Here is a 19404-nt window from a genome sequence, read left to right as displayed (position 1 = left end):
TACCACTACTGATCATGTCACAGACATTACTGCCTGTGCTGTCTTCTAGGATTTTTATGGTTTCAGTTTTTCGCATTCAGGCCTTTAATCCATTTTGACTTTATTTTTGTATGGTGTAAGAAAATGGTCCACTTTCGTTCTTTGCCGTGTAGCTGCCTGTTTTCCCAACACCATTTGTTGAAGAGACTGTCTTTTTCCCACTGCGTATTCATTCCTCCTCTGTCGAGGATTAATTGACCATATAATTGTGGGTTTGTGTCTGGGTTTTCTGTTCCGTTCCATTGATCTATGTGTCTGTTTTTATGCCGGTACCATACTGTTTCGATTACTGCCTCTTTGTAATTTAACTTGAAGTCTGGGACTGTGATCCCTCCAGTTTTGTCTTTCAAGGTCTCTTTGGCTATATTCAGGGTCTTCTGTGGTACACATTTTAGGGCTGTTTGCTCTAGCTCTGAAAAATGCTGTTGGTGTTTTGGTAGGAATTGCACTGAACATGTAGATTGCTTGGGGTAGTGTAGACATTTTATCAGTGTTTGATTGTCCAACCCATGAGCATGGAATGTCTTTCCATTTCTTTGTGCTGTCTTTGATTTCTTTCATCAGTGTTTTACAGTTTTCAGAGTACAGTCTTTCACCTTATTAGATTTATTCCTAGGTATCTTATTGTTTTTGATGCAATTGTAAATGGGATTGTTTTCTTAATTTCTCTTTCTGCTGCTTCATTATTAGTGTGTATGGGGCTGCAGCAGATTCTGTACCTTGACTTTTGTAGCCTGTGACTTTACTGAATCCATTTATCAGTTGTAGTTTTTTGGTGGATTCTTTAGGATTTTCTATATATAGTGTTACCCTGTCATCTGCAAATAGTGACAGTTTTACTTCATTCTTACTAGTTTGGATGCCTTTTGTTTCTTTATGTTGTCCTATTGCTGTGCCTAGGACTTCAGTAAGCACCCTGTTGAATAAAAGTGGTGAGGGTGGACCTTCTTGAGAGAGCTGGATTTTTTTCTTAACTGTGGTGAGCTGTACATAGTTGAATATTGATCGTTTTTACCGTTTGTAAGCATACGGTTCTGTGGCATCAATTACGTCCACAGTGTGGTGTGACCATCACCGCCGTCTGTACCCAAGACTTTTCAGTTGTCCCAAAGAAGAACTGTGTCCATATTAAATAACAGTTCCCCCCTTTCTCCTTCCCCCAGCCCCCAATAACTTGTACTCTGCTTTCTGTTTCTGTGAAAATTCATATGCCTCTTGTAGGGACCCCATGTAAGTGGAATCATACAACGCTTGTTCGTCTGTATCTGGTTTATTTCACTATGCATAATGTTTTTAATTTGTTAAGATCTATCTGCCTTGTAGCACTTATCAGAATTTTTTTTTAAGTCTTTATTTTTCTAGAGTGGTTTTAGGGTCACTGTAACGTTAAGGGGAAGCCACAAAGATTTTCCGTATAACCCCCTGCTCTCCCCGTCCCCCACACGCTCCCCCATTATCAACACCCCCCACCAGATGGTGCATTGGTTACAATGAAAGAACGAGAACACTGACACGTTATTGCCCCAAGTCCCATTATCAACCTGCTCTGCGTTACGGTTCTGTCTTGGTGTCACACGTTCTGTGGGTTTGGGCAAATACATAATGGTACACGTCCATCATTATGGTATCACACAGTCATTTCTCAGCCCAACAAATCTGTGTTCTGCCTGCTCATCTCTGCTCACCCCTGGCAACCACTGATCTTTTGACTGTCTCCATGGTTTTACCTTTTCCGGGATCTCGTATACTTAGGATCCCATAGTGTGCAGCCTTTTCATGCTGGCTCCTTGCACTTCATTACACGTATTTAAGGTTCTTTAATGCCTTTCAGGACTGGATGGTTCATTTCATTTTAGGACTGAACAGTATTCCATGGTCTGCATGGACCAGTTTATCCGTTCAACGACTAAAGAACATCTTGGTTGTTTCCATGTGTTAACAATTATGAATAAAGTTGCTGTAAACATTTACGTGCAGGTTTTTGTGTGGACGTAAGTTCTCACCTCCTTTGGGTAAGTACCACAGAGCACAGCTGCTGAATCGTATGGGAAGAGAATGTTGGGTTTTCTAGGAAAGACCAGACTTTCAGGCAAAGCACCTGCACCATTGTGCGTCCCCACCGCAGCAAAGGAGACTTCCTGTGACTCGCCAGCCTCGCCAGCATCTGGTCTCGTCCGCGATTTCCACTTCTGCCCCTCTAATAGGTGTGTATGTAGCGGGGTCCTGTTGTCATTTGCATTTCCCTGAGGAGGTGATGGGGAGCATCTTTTCCGGTGCATCTTTGCCGTCTGGAGATCTTGTGTTAGGGTTTTTGCCCATTTTGTGATTGGGTTTTCTTATTGTCGGTTTGAAGAGTTCTTGTATTTTGGATAGCAGTCCTTTATCCGCTGTGTCTTTTGCCAGTCTTTTCTACTGGTACGTGGCTGGTCTTCTCATTCTCTTGAATATATCAGAATTTTATTCCATTAAAAAAAATTTTTTTTAATGTTTATTTTTGAGAGGGAGAGAGACAGAGCATGAGTGGGGGAGGGGCCGAAAGAGAGGGAGACACAGAGTCCAAAGCAGGCTCCAGGCTCTGCGCTGTCAGCACAGAGCCCGACGCGGGGCTCGAACTCACAGACCGCGAGACCATGACTGAGCCGAAGTCAGACACTCAACCAAGCGGCTGAGCCACCCAGGTGCCCCAAATTTTATTCCATTGTATGGTAGAGTTAAATGTGGATTTTTTGAAGTAGGAAATCATACATTTCTAATCTATCGTTTTAATCATTGAATGCACTCTTAAAATGTTTATTCTCAAAGAATAAATACGTTCCTGAAAAGCTACTTAGAAATTGAATTTATATGCACTGAACGAACTTACTGGTCAAAAATAACTTACACTTCTTCTAAAATCACAAACTGGGGATGAGTAATTATTGTTTGCTTATTTAAAGTTTGATAAAACTTTGACTTGTGGGGCTCCTGGGTGGCTCAGTCAGTTAAGCATCCGACTCTTGATTTTGGCTCAGGTCACGACCTCAGGGTTCATGGGGTCACACCCTGTGTCGGGCTCAGTACTGATGGTGCAGATTCTGCTTGGGATTCTCTCTGCCCTTCCCCCGCATGCACGTGCGCGCGCGCTCGCTCTCTCTCTCTCTCTCTCTCTCTCTCTCAAAATACATAAGCTTAAAAAAAAACAACTTTGACTTGTTTTATCAGTTACCTGGTAAACTCACTTATTTGATAATCTTGCCTATTTGGGGATTTCTCTGAGAAACACCTGTGAGTTTTTTCCGCATGTCTTTAAGTCTAACTGAACTGTTTATTTGGTATAAGGAACAGTCTCAAGGCTGTGTGTGTTCCTAACAGATAGTAATAAAAAATCACATATAAGAGGGTGCCTGGCTGCCTCTGTTGGTGGAGCACGTGACTCTTGATCTCAGGGTTGTGAGTTCAAACCCCACGTGGGGCATAGAGCTTGCTTTACGGGGGGAGAAAAGATGGCATATAAGGAGAGAAATGATAGCAGCCTGTTTTTCTAATACGACAGACTAGATTAGGTCCTTTCCCAAGTTTAGAGGAGAGTCTTCCCCTTTTGGGACCAATTTCTCAGATGAGTGGCCCCTTTCACATATACGACAAAAATGCTCGTCACTGTCCTCTTGCCAGTGTGAGTCTGAAATACCAAGGACCGGTTGTGCGGTCGCCTGTCTGGGTGTGCAGCAGGAGGGCAGTTTGGCTGATGCATAGCGAGTGACCAGGGTTAGCAGGTGAACTCTCAGCTCCTCCTCTTGCTTCTTGGTGCATCCATTCTGCAGGTGTGCACCCATGCTTCAGATGCGCCGTGGGCAGAAGCACTGCTCTGCGGCCCACGTGGTCCTGAGACGTAGCAAGGAAGTTGTCAAAGTGCTTCCCTGGGCAATGGAACCTTGGGCTGTGGTGTGAAGGACAGATAGATGACAGGGTTGGGGGGTGGGAGGAGCTGTCCTGGCAGAGTAGAGAGCCTGGAGGAGGGCTTGAAACAGCAAGAATTATAACCAGTTTGAGAAACTAAGGCCTCGGTCATCAGACCATAGAAGGCAAAGGGGAGAACAGAACGAGGATTGTGATCTTTATCGTAAGGGCAGTGAGAATCATCGTAGGGGCAAGATGTTCGGTTGGAGAGTGCGTAGCTTTAATTTTCTTCTAAACAGTCTAGTACGTGCTTTGATGATTGTGCCAGGGTGCTGTTGCTGGTCTTGGCTCAGACTTCTGCTGTGGCAGAACTTAATTACCAGCACTTAATTACTCAGAGTCACTAGGTAGGCGATACAGCATAGAGCGTCCCTGGAAATTGTTCAGGTTACTTAACGTGTCTACAGAAAAGGGTAATGTATGCTGTCAGATAGCCTTTGGGATAAAAACTTGTCATTTTTTAGGATGGGGTGGAGGAGGTAGCATGGAATACTCGTATGAGTCAGATTCTCCTTGAAGAGTTTGGTTAAATCTCTGCTGGGCTTTAACGACAGAAGTGAAACGTGGTTTCCTAAGTCTTGAAGTCTACCGGAATTGATCTGACAAGACTTTTAATTGGGGAATGATGTGCACACACTGAATTTCCTGATCTCCTGCTGCCTTCACCTACTAGGTGAAGTGTCGGTATTTCTAGGTGTCAGTATTTCATTCTTTGGCTGAATGATACTCCACTGGGTGAATATGGACCACATTTTGTTTTTGAGTTCATTTCATGAATAGTTTGGATTATTTCCAGTATTTGGCTGAATTTAAATAATGTTGCTATGAATATTCTTGAAAAAGTTTTCACGTAGACCTGTGTTTCCAGTTTTGTCAGCCATGATACCTAAGAGTTGGATCGCCGGTCGTGTGCTAACTTTACGTTGACCTTTTTGAGGAGATGCCAAACTGTTTTGCGAATTGGTTGCATCATGTTACAATCCCACTAGCAGTGTTATGGGGGTTTCAGTTTGTCTACATCCTCCCCAACAGTTCTTGTTTTTGTTTTTACTTGAGCCATCCTTCTGTATGGGTGCCGTGCTATCCCATTGTGCTTCTGTTTCCCTAGCGACAGGTGATATGGAGCATCTTTTCCTGTGCTTATTCGACATTTGTGTATTCTCTTTGGGAAAAAAAAGTCTGTTCAAGCCCTTTGCCCATTTTTTAGTTGGTTTTGTTTTTTGTTTTTTGTTTTTTATCTATTGGGTTATTTATATATTCCAGAGACTAGAGTCTTACCTGATACATGATTTGCAAATATTTCCTCTCATTCTGTGCATTGTCTTTTCACTGTCAGTGCCCTTAGATGCACAAGAATTCTTAATTTAGATGATGTCCAATTTATCTGGGTTTTTTTTTTCTTTTGTCTGCAGTGCTTTTGGTATCTTCTAAGAAACCATTGCCTAATCGAGATCATGAAAATGTGCTCCTGTGTTCTGAGAGTTGTATAGATTTAGTTCTTATATTTAGGTCTTTGGCCCATTTTGCATTAATTTGGTATATGGTGTTAGATATGGGTCCAATGTCTTAATTTTGCATGTGGATATTGAGTTGTCTCCATACAGAAAATACTGGGTTTTTTCCCACCTTGAGTTGTCTTGGCACCTGTGTTGAAAATGAATTGGCCATAGATGTGAGGGTATCTTTCTAGACTCTGAATTCTATTCCCTTGGTCTATATGTCTGTCTTTATGCCAGTACCGCACTGTCTTAATTATTGTCCTTTTCAGTGTGTTTTGAGATCAAGAAGTGTGAGCCCTTCAACTTTGTTCTTTTTAAAAATTGTTTTGGCTGTTCTGGGACCCTTGCAGTGCCATATGCATTTTAAGATTTAGCTTGTCAGTTTCCGCTGGGGGCGGGGGCATGGGGGAGACTGCTGGGAGTTTCTAGGGGTGTTGCCTGGGTTCTGTAGATCCATCTGAAGAATACTACCGTCTTCACACTCAGTCTTCTAATCCATGAATGAAATCTTAACAGTTTTTAGGTTTTCTTTAATTTCTTTGAACAATATTTTGCAGTTTGTAGCTTGTAAATCTTGCAATTCTTTAAGTTTATTCCTAAGTACCTTATTACTTTTGATGATACTATAAAGTGAATCATTTCCCTACTTCATTTTTTGACTGTTCATTGCTAGAGTAGAGAAGTACCGTCGATCTCTGTTTTTGTATCCCCTACCCTTGCTGCACTGATACTTATTTATCAGCTGATTTATTTATCCGTTTATCAGCTCTGATAGTTTTGTGTAGATTCCTTAGTACTTTCTATGGACAAGATAATGTCTCCTGGGAGCAGAGGAAGCTTGACTTTATTCCTCTTTAATCTGGATGCCTTCTGTTTTCCTTGCCTAATTACCCTGGCTGGAGACTTCAGGAGAAAGCTTACTGGAAGGGTCAGCGCGAACACCTTTGTCTTGTTCCTGCTCTTATGGGGGGAAGCATCCACATTTTCACCATTGAGTATGATGTTAGCTGTGGATTTTTTTTTTTTTTTTTTTTTTTTTGTAGGTGTTCTTTATCAAGTTGAAGAAGGTCCCTTCTATTCTTAGTGTGTTGAGTGCTTTTATTATGATCAGGTCTTGGATTATCCTTGTCAAATGCTCTGCGCAGGAGATAAACGTGCAGTTTTTGTCTGTTAATTCTATTAAAATGGTGTATCCATGGTGGTTCATTTTCATAAGGTAAATCATCCTCGTGTTCCTAAGATACGGTTTACTTTTCCTGTTATTAAAATAGTATTTATTGTAGGAGTAGAGAAATTGAATTTCAGTTGTCCCTTCTGATTTCTCCAGTTTAGATAACTTGCCACAAACTTTTGTAGCGATTGACTAGAAAATGATATTCAGATTTTTCTGTTTTGTCACATTTTATCCAGTCTGCTCATACTTGGGAGAAACTTAATTTGGGGTGCTCTTAAGATTATAGTGTCTCTGTTTAGAACCTTACTATATCGCTTACAGGGGGGTTTCCATTTTTTATATTCCCTGCCAGTTCGTGTCTGCTTTCTGAAAGAAAACTTTTGCCTTTGGTGACTGCTTTAAAAAGACATAGCCAGAATTGTAACATTCATTCACGTCTGCCCGTAAGAGATTTTCCATTCTTTAGTGTAAACACGGAAGGTTTCAGAGTGCTCTTTGTCTTTGGAGAGTAGATGGTGCTCCTCAGTCTGAATATACAGTAAAGTGTTCTTCAGGATTTTTGAGTGTGATTTTCAAAAGGCCTCTTTGTCCTAGGGCTTAACGTTCTTACTGTCGGAGTTCCTACAGTGTGAATGCACACCGCCCACTCAGACCAGTGCTCCAGAGGGCGGGAGCTAAACGATGTGGCCAGTGCCCCAGATACCCCTCTTCTGAGTTCATAGATGGGGCAGAGAATGGGTTTGGTAACGGTGACAAAGGACCTGGTGGGTTGAAACAGGTGAACTTGCCGAGTGGTGGAAGCAGACACTCCTCAGAGTGAGCTCCAGAGAGAATCAGGAGAGGCAGTGAGGACAGAGCACTGTCCAGCTTTGCTTTAAGGGGACAGAAATCGCAGCAGTGGCCGGTGTGGAGTGTGGAGGTCAGCTTTTTTTTTTTTTTTTTTTTTTTTAATATGATAGACTACAGCATTTCTGTTTGAAATTAGGACTAATCTGTTAGAGGAGAGAAAACTGATGGTGCTCCAGAGAGCGGGAATATTGTTGTCGGAGCAGAGTCCTCGAGGAGACTAGGTGGGACGGACCCTCTCTTGATGGTGGGACAATCTGCCCTGGGCACTTGTGGGTTTTATTTATTTATTCTTTTATGTTTATTTTTGAGAGAGAGAGAGAGAGAGAGAGAGACAAAGTGTGAGTGGGGGAGGGGCAGAGAGAGAGGGAGACACAGAAGCCGAAGCAGGCTCCAGGGTCTGAGCTGTCAGCCCAGAGCCCAACATGGGGCTCGAACCCACGGACCGCGAGATCATGACCTGAGCCGAAGTTGGCCGTTCAACCCACTGAGCCACCCAGTTGTCCCTGGACACTTGGGTTTCTAAGACGAATAAGCAGAATCCTCAGCAGAGAGGGAAGCTGGGGCATGGGACCAGGTGTGGGGAGGTGGTCGCCAGGTGGTCAGGGGCCCGTGGAGGTCTGTCCATGTGAGCGGCACGCGGGGGCCTGCCAGCACTGGACCCACGGATGAGGATCCGGGAGAAGGTGGACACCTGTCACCGGGACGCAGGGGAGACACGGTGCAGTTGGCTGCACGCAGGGTCCCAGGCGCCAGGGAGCGCAGCCCGCTCAGGAGAGCACTTCGCGGGTACCCCGGGCGCTCCTACCCCCGGAGGGACTTAACGTTATGGATTAGATTCACCTGGCTTTGAACTTGATGTAAGTAGGATCCAACGGTAAGCACTCCTTAGTATTTTCTTCCCGAGACTAATCCACTTTGCGAGGCGTAGCTGTAATCCGTGCGCTGTCATTGCCATGGGAGGCACCGCGGGAGCGCTCCGCTGCGTCACTGGATGTCTGAATCGCCCGTTCTGTGAAGGTGCCGCTGGTAGGGCCGTGGTGACACCGCAGACTGTGTGGTGCCGGCGGCCGTGTGCCTGGAGCGGGGTCTCTGGGTCGCGGGACGGCGGCTGCCTGGCTTTGGTGGACGGTGCCCAGCAGTCTTCCAAGGGCTTGCGCGCTTTCTGTCCCGCATGCGGCCCGTGAGAGTTCCCGTCGTTCCCGTCTTTGTGACACTTGGAGCAGCGGTTTGGTGTGTGTGTAAATGGTTTTCACCCGTCTTCCCGATGGGCGAAGGGGACGAGCGCCGCTTGAGATGCTTCCCGGCCCAGGACCAGCTTTGGTGACATCTCAAGGAAGGCGGATGCTTGCCTTTAATGGTGACCGCTTCCCGGGACTGTGTTCCACACGGTCCTGCTCACGAGGGGATACCAGGACGGGGACAGTGGTCTCTGGAGGAGCGTGCGCGACTCTGGGTCTCCCCTGCATCGTGCTCGCCGGCCGGGAGGTGGTGGTGGAATAATCCCCTACGTCTTTAACCACCGGGAGAGAGGAGAGAAAAAACGGAACCGCTGCGAACTGTACCTCCCTTCCAATCGCTGTGGTTTCGTTTTCTGCGACAGTGACTCAGCAGTCTTGGCTGGTGAGTTCTGAGTAAGCGTGCTTAATTTGGGGAGCACGCAAGCCGTGATAGCTGGGTGTTGATAGGGTTTGAGGCACGGTGCTGATGTTATTTGTGCCTTTGGGAAGACGCTCCGTCCGCTCTGTGGACACAACTCCGGGCCGCGGAGGAAGGGAGCGGGCCGCTGGGGGGCCGTCTCAGTCGTTCAGCCTGAGGCGATAGACTAGGGCAGCGGCAGGAAAGCTTGACAGAAGTAGAGGGAATGACGTGTTCATCCTTGTTGCTGTTTTGAAAAACTTAAAAGTTCGGCAAAGTGCAAGAATCATCTAGCAAACCCCGTATACTCGCGCGTACCCCCAACTCCACCGCTAGAGCCGTCTTTCCCGACCCGTCCGCTGGACCCCGGGGCCTGACGCCGTGTCACCCCTGGCTCACTCTTACCTCCTCGTCTCTCTCAGCCCCCCCGTTCTCACTCCTGCCAGAACCCAGACCTGGTCTAACCCTCTGCCTGCGCCGCGTAGCTGCAGAGGCGCCCCTGGATGGGCTTGTTCAGAGTCCTTTCCTCCACTCGGATGTCAGGGGCGGGGACATTGCCTGTGCTGTGTCCCCGGGGCAGTGCATGGCTTACGGTAGTCACTCAGCAGGTTTGCTGGTTTTTAGAAACAAGCTGCTGACCTCAGATCTCACGTGGGCACTGGCACAGAGACGGTCCCGCGTTCCGTAGTGTGGCCTCACGCCCGAGAACGCTTCCTTCACACGCCCCGCACCTCACCCGCACCCCCTCCCTTTCGCCCTCAGCAGCTGAATCTTCTCCCACACCTCGTGGAAGAAAGAGCTGTGGTCTGACGAGACCGCCTCTAGAGCCCAGGTCCACCCTGCCTCCTGTGCCACGCGCTCCCCGACCCCACCCGTCGGCTCACCCTGCTTCCCGGTGCCCTGGCTCCCCCTGTGCTGCGCCAGGCGCCGGGGCACGTGAACGTGGTGTCGCTTCCCCGTCTTCTAAAACTTCGTTGTATGTTTTCCCTCTGGGCCCCTCTCCCCGCGCCGCATTTCTTGCTCCTGCTTCTTCCTTGTGTCACCATAATGTTTGTTATCTCACATTCAGTGCCTCTTTCCTCGTCACCTGCCGGGAAGTATCCTTAGCAGCCCCTGAATAACGTCTTCCCTGCTGACTTTTGACTTCCTGGCTTTGAAGAGGGAGTCCTGACGTCCGACGGTACCTGGTGATGGTGCTTTTTCACTAGCATCACCTTCCACCCACGTGCACTCCCCCACCTCCCCTGGGGAAGAAAAAAAGGAGAGAGTTGAGGGAATTCTCTTACAAGTTTTGGTTCCCTCAGGATCAGGCAAATACTGTTCATTGCTGAATTAAAGTATATGTGCGTTTTTCTCTTTCGTACCGATTTCATTTTTCCTAGAGCTGACGATTGCCTAATTTTTTCACATGCTTGCTTCTCTGTCTTCAGTGCAGTTTAAGCAGACGTGGTCAGACACACAGCAGTGACGTTCCCAAACACGGCGCGGGTGACCGCTAGCCGTTCTCTTCCCAGGACGTCTCCTGGCCAGCCGCCTCCAGCCGGGACTGCTGCTCTCCAGGGTCCTTGACTCCTACCTCGGCACTGTCCTCACCATTGTGGGCATGTCAGTTCCCCCCATCTTCTTTGCCCTTGGTTTATTCCCATTTCGCCAAACATCTTCCAGTGGTTTTCTGAGAAAGGCGTTCTTGCTCTTTGCGTGTTTGAAACATCTTTACTCCTCCCTGAAACCCGATTGAACGTTTGACTGGGTGTAGAATTACGGGTTGAAAGTTACGTTTTCTCAGAATTTTGAGGGTGGTTGGTATTCCATCCACCATTTTCCTGTCTGGTTCCTTTTGTCTGTGATCTGTTTTCTCTGGGAATTTTAGAGTTTCCCTTTTATCCTGGGTGTTTTAGTTTTCAGGGTGAGGCACCTTGGGCTAGGGGTTTTTTCAGGCTTGGCGCTCACCAGACCTTGTCAGGAGACTCTTGCCTTCGTCCTTTGATTTTTTTTTTTTTTTTTTTTTTTTTTTTTTTTTTTTTTTCTTTCACTCCCTTCTCTCTGTCGTCTTTCCGGAGCTTAACTGGCTAATGGGCCACCTAACCTGATCCTGTGATGGTGATTGTCCTTCTCTTTGTCTTCGTGCTCCAGGCTTTGGAAGAGGTGTTGAGCTTTAAAATTGTTATTAGCGTTTGAATTTCAAAACACACTTGCTGGTTTTCCTTTCTCGAGGTAGCACGCAGCTCATCCTCTAGGGACCCTGCCGGACGGACGTAGGGGCACCCTGCCGCCCCCCGATTAGTGGCTGGAGCTGCCAGTGTGGGTGAGCTGCATACAGCATCCAGCACCCGCTTCTCTCCATCACGGGGGTGACGGGAGCCCTGCTTCATAGGTGTGGGAGGTTCACTGGCTAAATGCAGGGCTGTGCTCAGTTAGAATACCACCTGGCACCTCGCAGGCACTCAGCTGACATTGGTGATGTCACTCCCGTTAGCAGGCATTAACTGTCAACTCCCCGAGGACGTAAAGTGTCGTTTCCTTGAGGTTTTGTTGGTTTTGTTGAAGCGCTGTGCCCCTTTCCCCCAGCCCCCTTGTTTTGGCCGCTTTCTCCCCTGTCTGCAGGTCCTGAGCTGTCGGTTCATGTTTAATCTGGAGCCGCTTGCAGAGCCAGCAGCTAGTCCTGTGAGAGGTGGGCTTTCCAGCCGGAGGGCTTCCTGGGGCCGATCTTTCTCTCAGGCCCTGCGGGCGTTTGAAGCTTCAGGACGTTTGTCCCTTGATTTGTCACTTTGGAGAGGAGGCCCAGGGAGGGTGGGGACTTCACTCCTGGCAGCTAGCGTTTGGAGATCAGGAAGGGGGCGGGAGTCGCCACCTGACGGGATGGGCACAAGCTTGGGGACCCAGCAGTTCAGTACAAGACCTTCTGCCATCTCTGTGCCCAATTTCCGGTGTGGAGCCTGGCTGAGGCCCTCAGCACATTGGGACCTTGGCCTCCTGTGCACACTTAGACCATCCCCACCAAAGTGTAAGAGACTCTTCAATACAGAGAACAAACTGAGCGTTGCTGGAAAGGTGTTGGGTGGGTGGGGGATGGGCTAAATGGGTGATGGGCATTGAGGAGGGCACTGGGCGCCATATGTAAGTGATGAATCACTAAATTCTACTGAGACCATTATTACACTACATGTTCACTAACTTGGATCTAAAAAAAAAAAAAAAAGACCGTCGGGGCGCCTGGGTGGCTCAGTCGGTTAAGCGTCCCACTTGGGCTCGGGTCGTGATCTCACGGTTCATGAGTTGGAGCCCCGCGGCAGGCTCTGTGCTGACAGCTTGGAGTCTAGAGCCTGCTTCCGATCCTGTGTCTCCCTCTCTCTCTGCCTCTCCCCCTGCTTGCGCTCTGTCTCTCTCCCTGTCTGGAAAAAAAAGGAAAAGAAAAAAAAAAAGACTGTCACCACCACGCCTGCCACCCCTCGCCATCATGTGTCTGTCAGAGCCTGCTCACCACCATTGCCTTGTGGACGGACGCCTTTCCAGTTCCTCTCTGGCCCCTTAGTGGCAGCGGGAGAGATGTAAGCGTGTTGCAGAGTCTGAGGTGGGCTCTTCGGGGCTGCGAAGCATGTGTCATAGTTTCCGAGTTTGATCTAAACATCTACTAAGTAAGTTCTGCATCAGCCCGATGACCCCCTCCTGGCAAAGTGCCTCCGTGCGGACTGTGCCAGTGCGCGGGGTCCTTGCCGCGGCCGTGTGGAGCCGCGGTGCCGCAGAGGTGGCCAGCAGGCGCTAGCGTTGCCCGTATGACACTGAGCCATCGTGCGGGGCGTGACGGGTTTAAAGGCGCCGCTCGGTGCCCTTAGTGCCGTGTTTATGCTTTTAGCATCACGCCAGTTCTGTAAAGTAACAGCCATCACATTAAATTCATGTTGGTAGTTAAAATGTTATTGGTTTTGTAATTGTCTTGGTGTTCAGTTTGTATATTTATATACGTTTTGATTTTAGAGCTCTGCTAAACTCTGCAGACAGCATTTTCTAAATTTAGATTCATGCATATTTACGTAGCTTAATGAAAGTCATTTCTCACCAGTGGCAGTCATGGGAGTTTCTCTTTTAAAAGATTCAGTCCATTTTAATTAAGTTTAAAAATCACTGACAGAGCTAGAATACCATTAATTATATAATATTGTACACCCCCTGGGTATGAATGACAGAGATTTAGTGCCATTTAGTCCAATACAGAATATTTTAATTTCATTTAAGCAAATTGGGTTATTTTGAGTAATTTAATTTAAAAAGTGGCACTTCTAACAAGCCTAATTCTTTTCCAGATCTAACTGAATGGTTTTGTTTTTGTTTTTGTTTTTGTTTTTGTTTTTGTTTTTGTTTTTTTAAAGGAAAGCAAGAAATCCCAGGCAGAAAATTCAGTGTGTGTTTAAAAGTCAGCGCACAGGGGTTCTGGGTGGTTCAATGGGTTGAGCTTGATCTCAGCTCAGGTCTTGATCTTGGGGTCTTGAGTTTGAGCCCCACATTGGGCTCCTGGGGTGGAGCCTCTTTAGAAACAGTAGAGTGAGAGCTCATTTCCCAGGAAGTCCTATAATAACTACTATCTAACTAAAATGTTTGCTCACACCTTTAAGATTTGTGTTACATTATGACAACCTCAGGGGGAGGGTCTTTTTTTTTTATTGTTTTATTTTGTACTTTTTAAAATTTACATCCAAATTCGTTAGCATGTAGTGCAACAGTGATTTCAGGAGTAGATTCCTTAGCTTCCCTTACCCATTTAGCCCACCCCCCTCCCACAGCCCCTCCAGTAACCCTTTGTTTGTTCTCCATATTTAAGAGTCTCTTATGTTTTGTCCCCCTCCCTGTTATTATATTATTTTTGCTTCCCTTCCCTTATGTTCATCTGTTTTGTCTCTTAAAGTCCTCATATGAGTGAAGTTGTATGATTTTTGTCTTTCTTTGACTAACTTCACTTAGCATAATACCCTCCAGTTCCATCCACATAGTTGCAAATGGCAAGATTTCATTATTTTTGATTGTTGAGTAATACTCCATTGTATGTGTATACCACATCTTCTTTATCCATTTATCCATCGATGGACGTTTGGGCTCTTTCCATATTTTGGCTATTGTTGATAGCGCTGCTGTAAACATGGGGGTGCCTGTGTCCCTTCGAAACAGCACACCTGTATCCCGTGGATAAATGCCTAGTAGTGCCATTGCTGGGTCAAAGGGTAGTTCTATTTTTAGTTTTTTGAGGAATCCATCATGTTTTCCAGAGTGGCTGCACCAGCTTGCGCTGCCACCAACAATGCAAAAGAGGTCCTCTTTGTCCGCATCTTCACCAACATCTGTTGTTCCTGAGTTGTTAATGTTAGCCATTCTGACAGGTGTGAGGTGGTATCTCATTGTGGTTTTGATTTGCATTTCCCTGATGATGAGTGATGTTGAGCTTTTTTTCATGTGTTGGTTGGCCATCTGGATGTCTTCCTTGGAGAAGTGTCTGTTCATGTCTTTTGCCCATGTCTTCACTGGATTATTTGTTTTTTGGGTGTTGAGTTTAATAAGTTCTTTATAGACTTTGGTTGTGCAGCAGTATTTGGGTTTAAGCCCCTTGGCCTGGGCGGAGCTGTAGCCCCGCAGGTGGAGAGCACACACTCATCTGCCAGGCACACAGGCCTTTCGTGTCGGTGCCCCAGCAGCGGGGGGAGGTTCTCATCCAGCCCTTCCAGCCCTTCCTCGGAGCCGCTGGAGAGGAGATTGTCTGGGGCAGGCGAAGAGTCCCGGTGGTAGAGGAGCAGGCTGACAGTGGCCTGTGCAGGACCGAAGCCGTCTTTGTCCTGATTCAGTCTGCATTCAGCACCCCTGGGCTGAAGACAACCAGGTTTTCTATTTTTTTGCTCCAGGAGTCCATTTCATGAGTTCAGATCTATTGTTTCTAGGCCTTAGCCTTAGGTACCTAAGGACTTTTCCAGCACTTGGCTTTGTTCTTTGTACCCTTTGCCCGTAGTGAGCTGATGACCAAGATCCTTGTCAGAAATTCCGTACCCAACCGGCAGTGTCTGACTAGATAATGATGGCGTCATTATTGTCATTATCGATGGTAGTGACTGTATCCAGTCGGTGAAATAGAGTTTGTGCTGTTTGTAAGGATATTGTGTACAGAAGGCAGCAAAAGTTACTGCAAAGAATATTAAAAACATTCTGTCAATATCATGTAAGAATCAGATTTATTTTAAAAGTTCATATTAGGCATGCATTATAAAATTAGAGCCAGTCTTCTAGGACCAGTTCTTTTCTGTTTTTCTTTTCAAAATTAACTTTCTAAATTTTTACTCTATATTCTTCTCTCAAGACATCACAGTCTAGATAAATCCTGGTGCCCTAGGGACCAGGTGTTCAATCCGTTGAGCAAAACCCATAAGCCCGTATGTGTTCTTGGGCTCTGGGCACCAGAATCAGAATTGGCTGCTTGGTAATTACAAGTTTCCCATGAAAATTTTGCTTTATCCAATAGGGAGAAAGTTGTATATGTTTTTATTTTTCTTTTGAACCTTTACTGCTTTTTGGTATTGATTATGCCTCCTTTCAAAATCATAATCTGATAAATTGCTTCTGTATTTTATTGACAGCTGACATCATCTCAACTGTTGAATTTAATTACTCTGGAGATCTGCTTGCAACGGGAGACAAGGGCGGCAGAGTCGTTATTTTTCAGCGGGAACAAGAGGTCAGTGATTCACTGTACACAAACCAAATGAATTGCAGCCTTTCTCATGTCACTGGGAAGGAAGGAAAGCAGCACAGCACGTTCTCAGTCTCTAAGTTCACTTAGATTCGGTTACATCACATTAACCACATAGAATCTTCTTACCTCAGGGCTGAGCAAGATCTGTGTTTCAGCTCACTGACGTCCACCCTCTGAGCTCCGATTAAGTCCCCTGTGCCCTTACGTTCGGGGAGGAGAGTCCTCGCCCTACCCACAGGCTGTCGTGAGGACCAGATGAAGGATTGGGTGGTGGGGTTCTGCATTCATTTGCTTTCATCCTGTAATTAATTCAAGTGACTGTCGGTGAAAACCACTTCACAAGCCAGTGGAGGTGGCGGCTCCCAGCCGTGCTGTCCAGCAGTAAGTATGCTCTGAACGGCTCCTGCGGCGCTAGCCGCAGGGAAGGTTCTGTGTGTGTTGGGGGGCCATGAATTCTGTGTCCCTCCTCAGAGGTGAGCAGCAGTCTTGCACCCCCCGAGGCCCCACCATCAGTGCTGGGAGGAAGGAGTCCTCACTGGGGCCTGAAGGACCCCACAGGTGAATCTCAATCACGAGCACTGCCTTTTCGGTCACTCCCGCTTTGCGGGGGGAAAGGGCAGAGAAACCCATGTTTTTCATTTATGCGTAAGAGGAGAATGGGAGGCAGAACCAGGCCTTGCAGCCCCCCCCACCCCTTTTATTTCTGGGGAGCCTCGTCAGAGCTCATGATGAGTTCTGATGAAGGAAGCAAGATGGCCTGGTGCCCTGCTCGTCTGTTGTGCACACGTTCCGGGGCAGAACCACCGGGAAGCCAGGCTTGGGTTTGTGGAAAGCCATCTGTCTTTTCTCTTGACAGAGTCACACACAGGCCCTCGTCTGTGTCCAGCAGGTCAGTGTGCGGTTACTTTCTCATCTGCAGATTCTGGTGTCTACATTTTTGTGGCAAAACTGGTGTGGCAGCTAGTGGGCCCTGGAATCTAGTAGACCTGTGCGGCAGTGAATGCTGGCCCTGCCACCAGAGAGGAGGCACGTAGGGGCATCTGTAGGAGAGGGAGCCCTGGGTGCCCCCAGTCAGTGGAGGATTGCTTCTGTAAGTGAGGAGAGGTGTGCCAGCATCTCATTGGAATATACATGTTGCAGCTCTAATTTTGCTATGTCTGTATAGTTTACAAAAATTTTTTTTCATACTTTTTAAATGTTTATTTATTGTTGAGAGAGAGAGACAGAGCGTGAGCAGGGGAAGAGCAGGGGTGGGGGTGGGGACACAGAATCCGAAGCAAGCTCCAGGCTCCGAGCTGTCAGCACAGAGCCCGACGTGGGGATCGAACTCACAGACCGTGAGACCATGACCTGAGCAGATGTCAGACGCTTAACCAACTGAGCCAGGTGCCCCTAAAAAAAATGTTTTTAATGTTTATTTTTGAGAGCGAGTGTGAGTGGGGGAGGGGCAGAGAGAAAGGGAGACACAGAATCAGAATCAGGCTCCAGGCTCTAAACTGTCTGCACAGAGCCCAATGTGGGGTTCAAACTCATGAACCATGAGATCATGACCTGAGCCAAAGTTGGACGCTTACCCGACTGAGCCACCCCATGTGCCCCAATTTAAAAAATTTTTTTAATCTTATTTTTTCTGATTTGGAATGGTGAGAATTCTTGTGAATAATATTTATTGCCATTAGTCTTTGAAAATCTTCACAGATGATTTGGCAAGTTCATAGTTTTGCATTCTTTCCCCAGAGGTAGGTTAGGACATGGCACTCCTTAAGTAGAACTGTGTACCTGATCCTTTTTGGCAGAAGTAAAAGTGGTTGGTGGTGTTTATTACTTTTAGCAGAAGGATTATTTTTAGCAGATTGCTGAGCCATAGCTGTCCTAAATTTAAGAATTGACTTCAGCTCCTTAAGGTTTGCCATTTTAATGATATCCTTATAGAAAACTTTCCTCATTTTTGTGGGTCGTCATTGAAATCTAAAAACTGTCTAGCTTCAACTGTGAAATAGATTGTGGTAAAACTCAAGCATCTTGTTACAAAATACGTTAACGCTTTTGAGAACCTGTAGTACAAAGTGTTTAGTTAAGATGGATTAAATCATTATTAATAAAGTGCAGCAGCAGATTTGTACAGCAAACAGGTGGTCAGAGTTGTTCAAGTTTGATAAACCCAAGCAACGGCAACTCACTAATCCCTGGGCAATGCGTTTCCCCATCCTTTTCTCGATACTTTGGTTAACATAAACAGAGCTTTCATATTCCATCTGCTTCTAAAATTTTCTAGTGGCTGCTGCATGCAACCCTCACTGTAGACTTCTCCAGCGCTGTCCGTTAAACGGCCCAGCCGGTTCTGCAGAACCGCGGAGCCCGGGGGGCTGCGGGGACACAGCAGGGCCTTGCCCGACCGGGGTGGGGGGGGGGGGGGCTGAGCGATCAGGGAGATAGGGAGCCCTCCAGACACCCGGGGGTAGGGAGCACGGTTCAAAGTATTGATCTTGGAGCTTTTTCCCCTCTCAGCAGCAGAGCCCTGTTGCGGGAAGCCCGGTGTGGCAGTCTCCAGGGAGCAGAGCTTGGGGACGCGGCTGTGCAGCCCTCGTCCTCAGAGCACAGCTTTGCACCTGACCACGCGAACTGCCGTGTTTGCGTCGAGTCCGCCGACGCCAGCGCTCGGCACGTCTGCCGACAAGATAGGCCTCCCGCCACCTGCGGATCACAGCTCCCAGCGGCTCAGGCCGTCGGCCTGGGCTCTGGCTCTGCCCCCTCCTCCAGGCCCTCGCTCTCTCCTCTGTTCTGCCTCTTGTGGGACGGGACGGGGCGTGGAGACCGCTCACTGCCCCTCAGGGTCTCAGCCTGTGGCGGGGGTGGGGGGGGGGGCGGGGGAGGGTCTGGTCGGGCAGTTACAGCAGGAAGACGGCCCAGCAGGGTCAGGAGCATCCATTCTGGTTCTTGTGCACGGTGGCGGGGGAAGGAGAGCAGCGCTTCGGTGCGGGCGCCTCATAGATTGGTTCAGATTCTGCAGTTTCTCGAAGTGGATTATGGTCCTGAGCCCTGGGACTGAGGACTCTCCAGATTTTTCTTTCCTAAATAGTCCCATTTCATTTTTCTCGTCAGCAAGTTAGAAGCATCTGCTGGCAAATGCTGCTTTTCTCGTGGACGTTAGCCCACCGAGCACAGCGCACGCGTGGAGGCCATGTGCTAGATCCCAGGGTCCGTGTGTGGCTTCTGGGAGTGTGCAGCAGTGGAGAGATCAAGGCAGCTTTGGGGGTGTCTCCTCATAATGCTTGATCTTAACTCAGAGATAGAAAGAAATCTAGACGTAAAGCTCCCTCTGTTTCATTCGGTTTCTCTGACACACTTCCTAAAGTGTTAAAAAATGTAAGACTAAAGATGCTGATTAGATAGCAAGAATTAAGCAAAATTTTAAAATTAAAAAAAATTAAAACAATTATATTAATTACGTATTCTTACTGTTTTATAGAAAACGTCATTTGAGGCATACAGAAGATTTGAGGTATTAGTATATTATGAACCCACCACCCAGGTTTTACTCTTTC

The 19404-nt window shown here is 47.2% G+C and overlaps 1 protein-coding gene across 1 annotated transcript in view; it reads left to right on the top strand.

Moving 5' to 3' along the window:
• PPP2R2D (protein phosphatase 2 regulatory subunit Bdelta) overlaps nt 1-19404 on the top strand; it is a 49588-nt gene that overhangs the window by 14548 nt on the left and 15636 nt on the right. Inside the window, exon 3 of the mRNA XM_078434993.1 lies at nt 15744-15841. Coding sequence (XP_078291119.1) covers nt 15744-15841 — 98 coding nt within the window. The remainder of the gene's footprint in view (nt 1-15743; nt 15842-19404) is intronic.

Source organism: Panthera onca, chromosome D2 (genome assembly GCF_046562875.1).
Source record: "Panthera onca isolate mPanOnc1 chromosome D2, mPanOnc1 haplotype 2, whole genome shotgun sequence".
Taxonomy (NCBI): Eukaryota; Metazoa; Chordata; class Mammalia; order Carnivora; family Felidae; genus Panthera; species Panthera onca.
The sequence above is the reverse complement of the archived record's forward strand: the minus strand, read 5'-3'. Positions and strand labels throughout refer to the sequence as shown.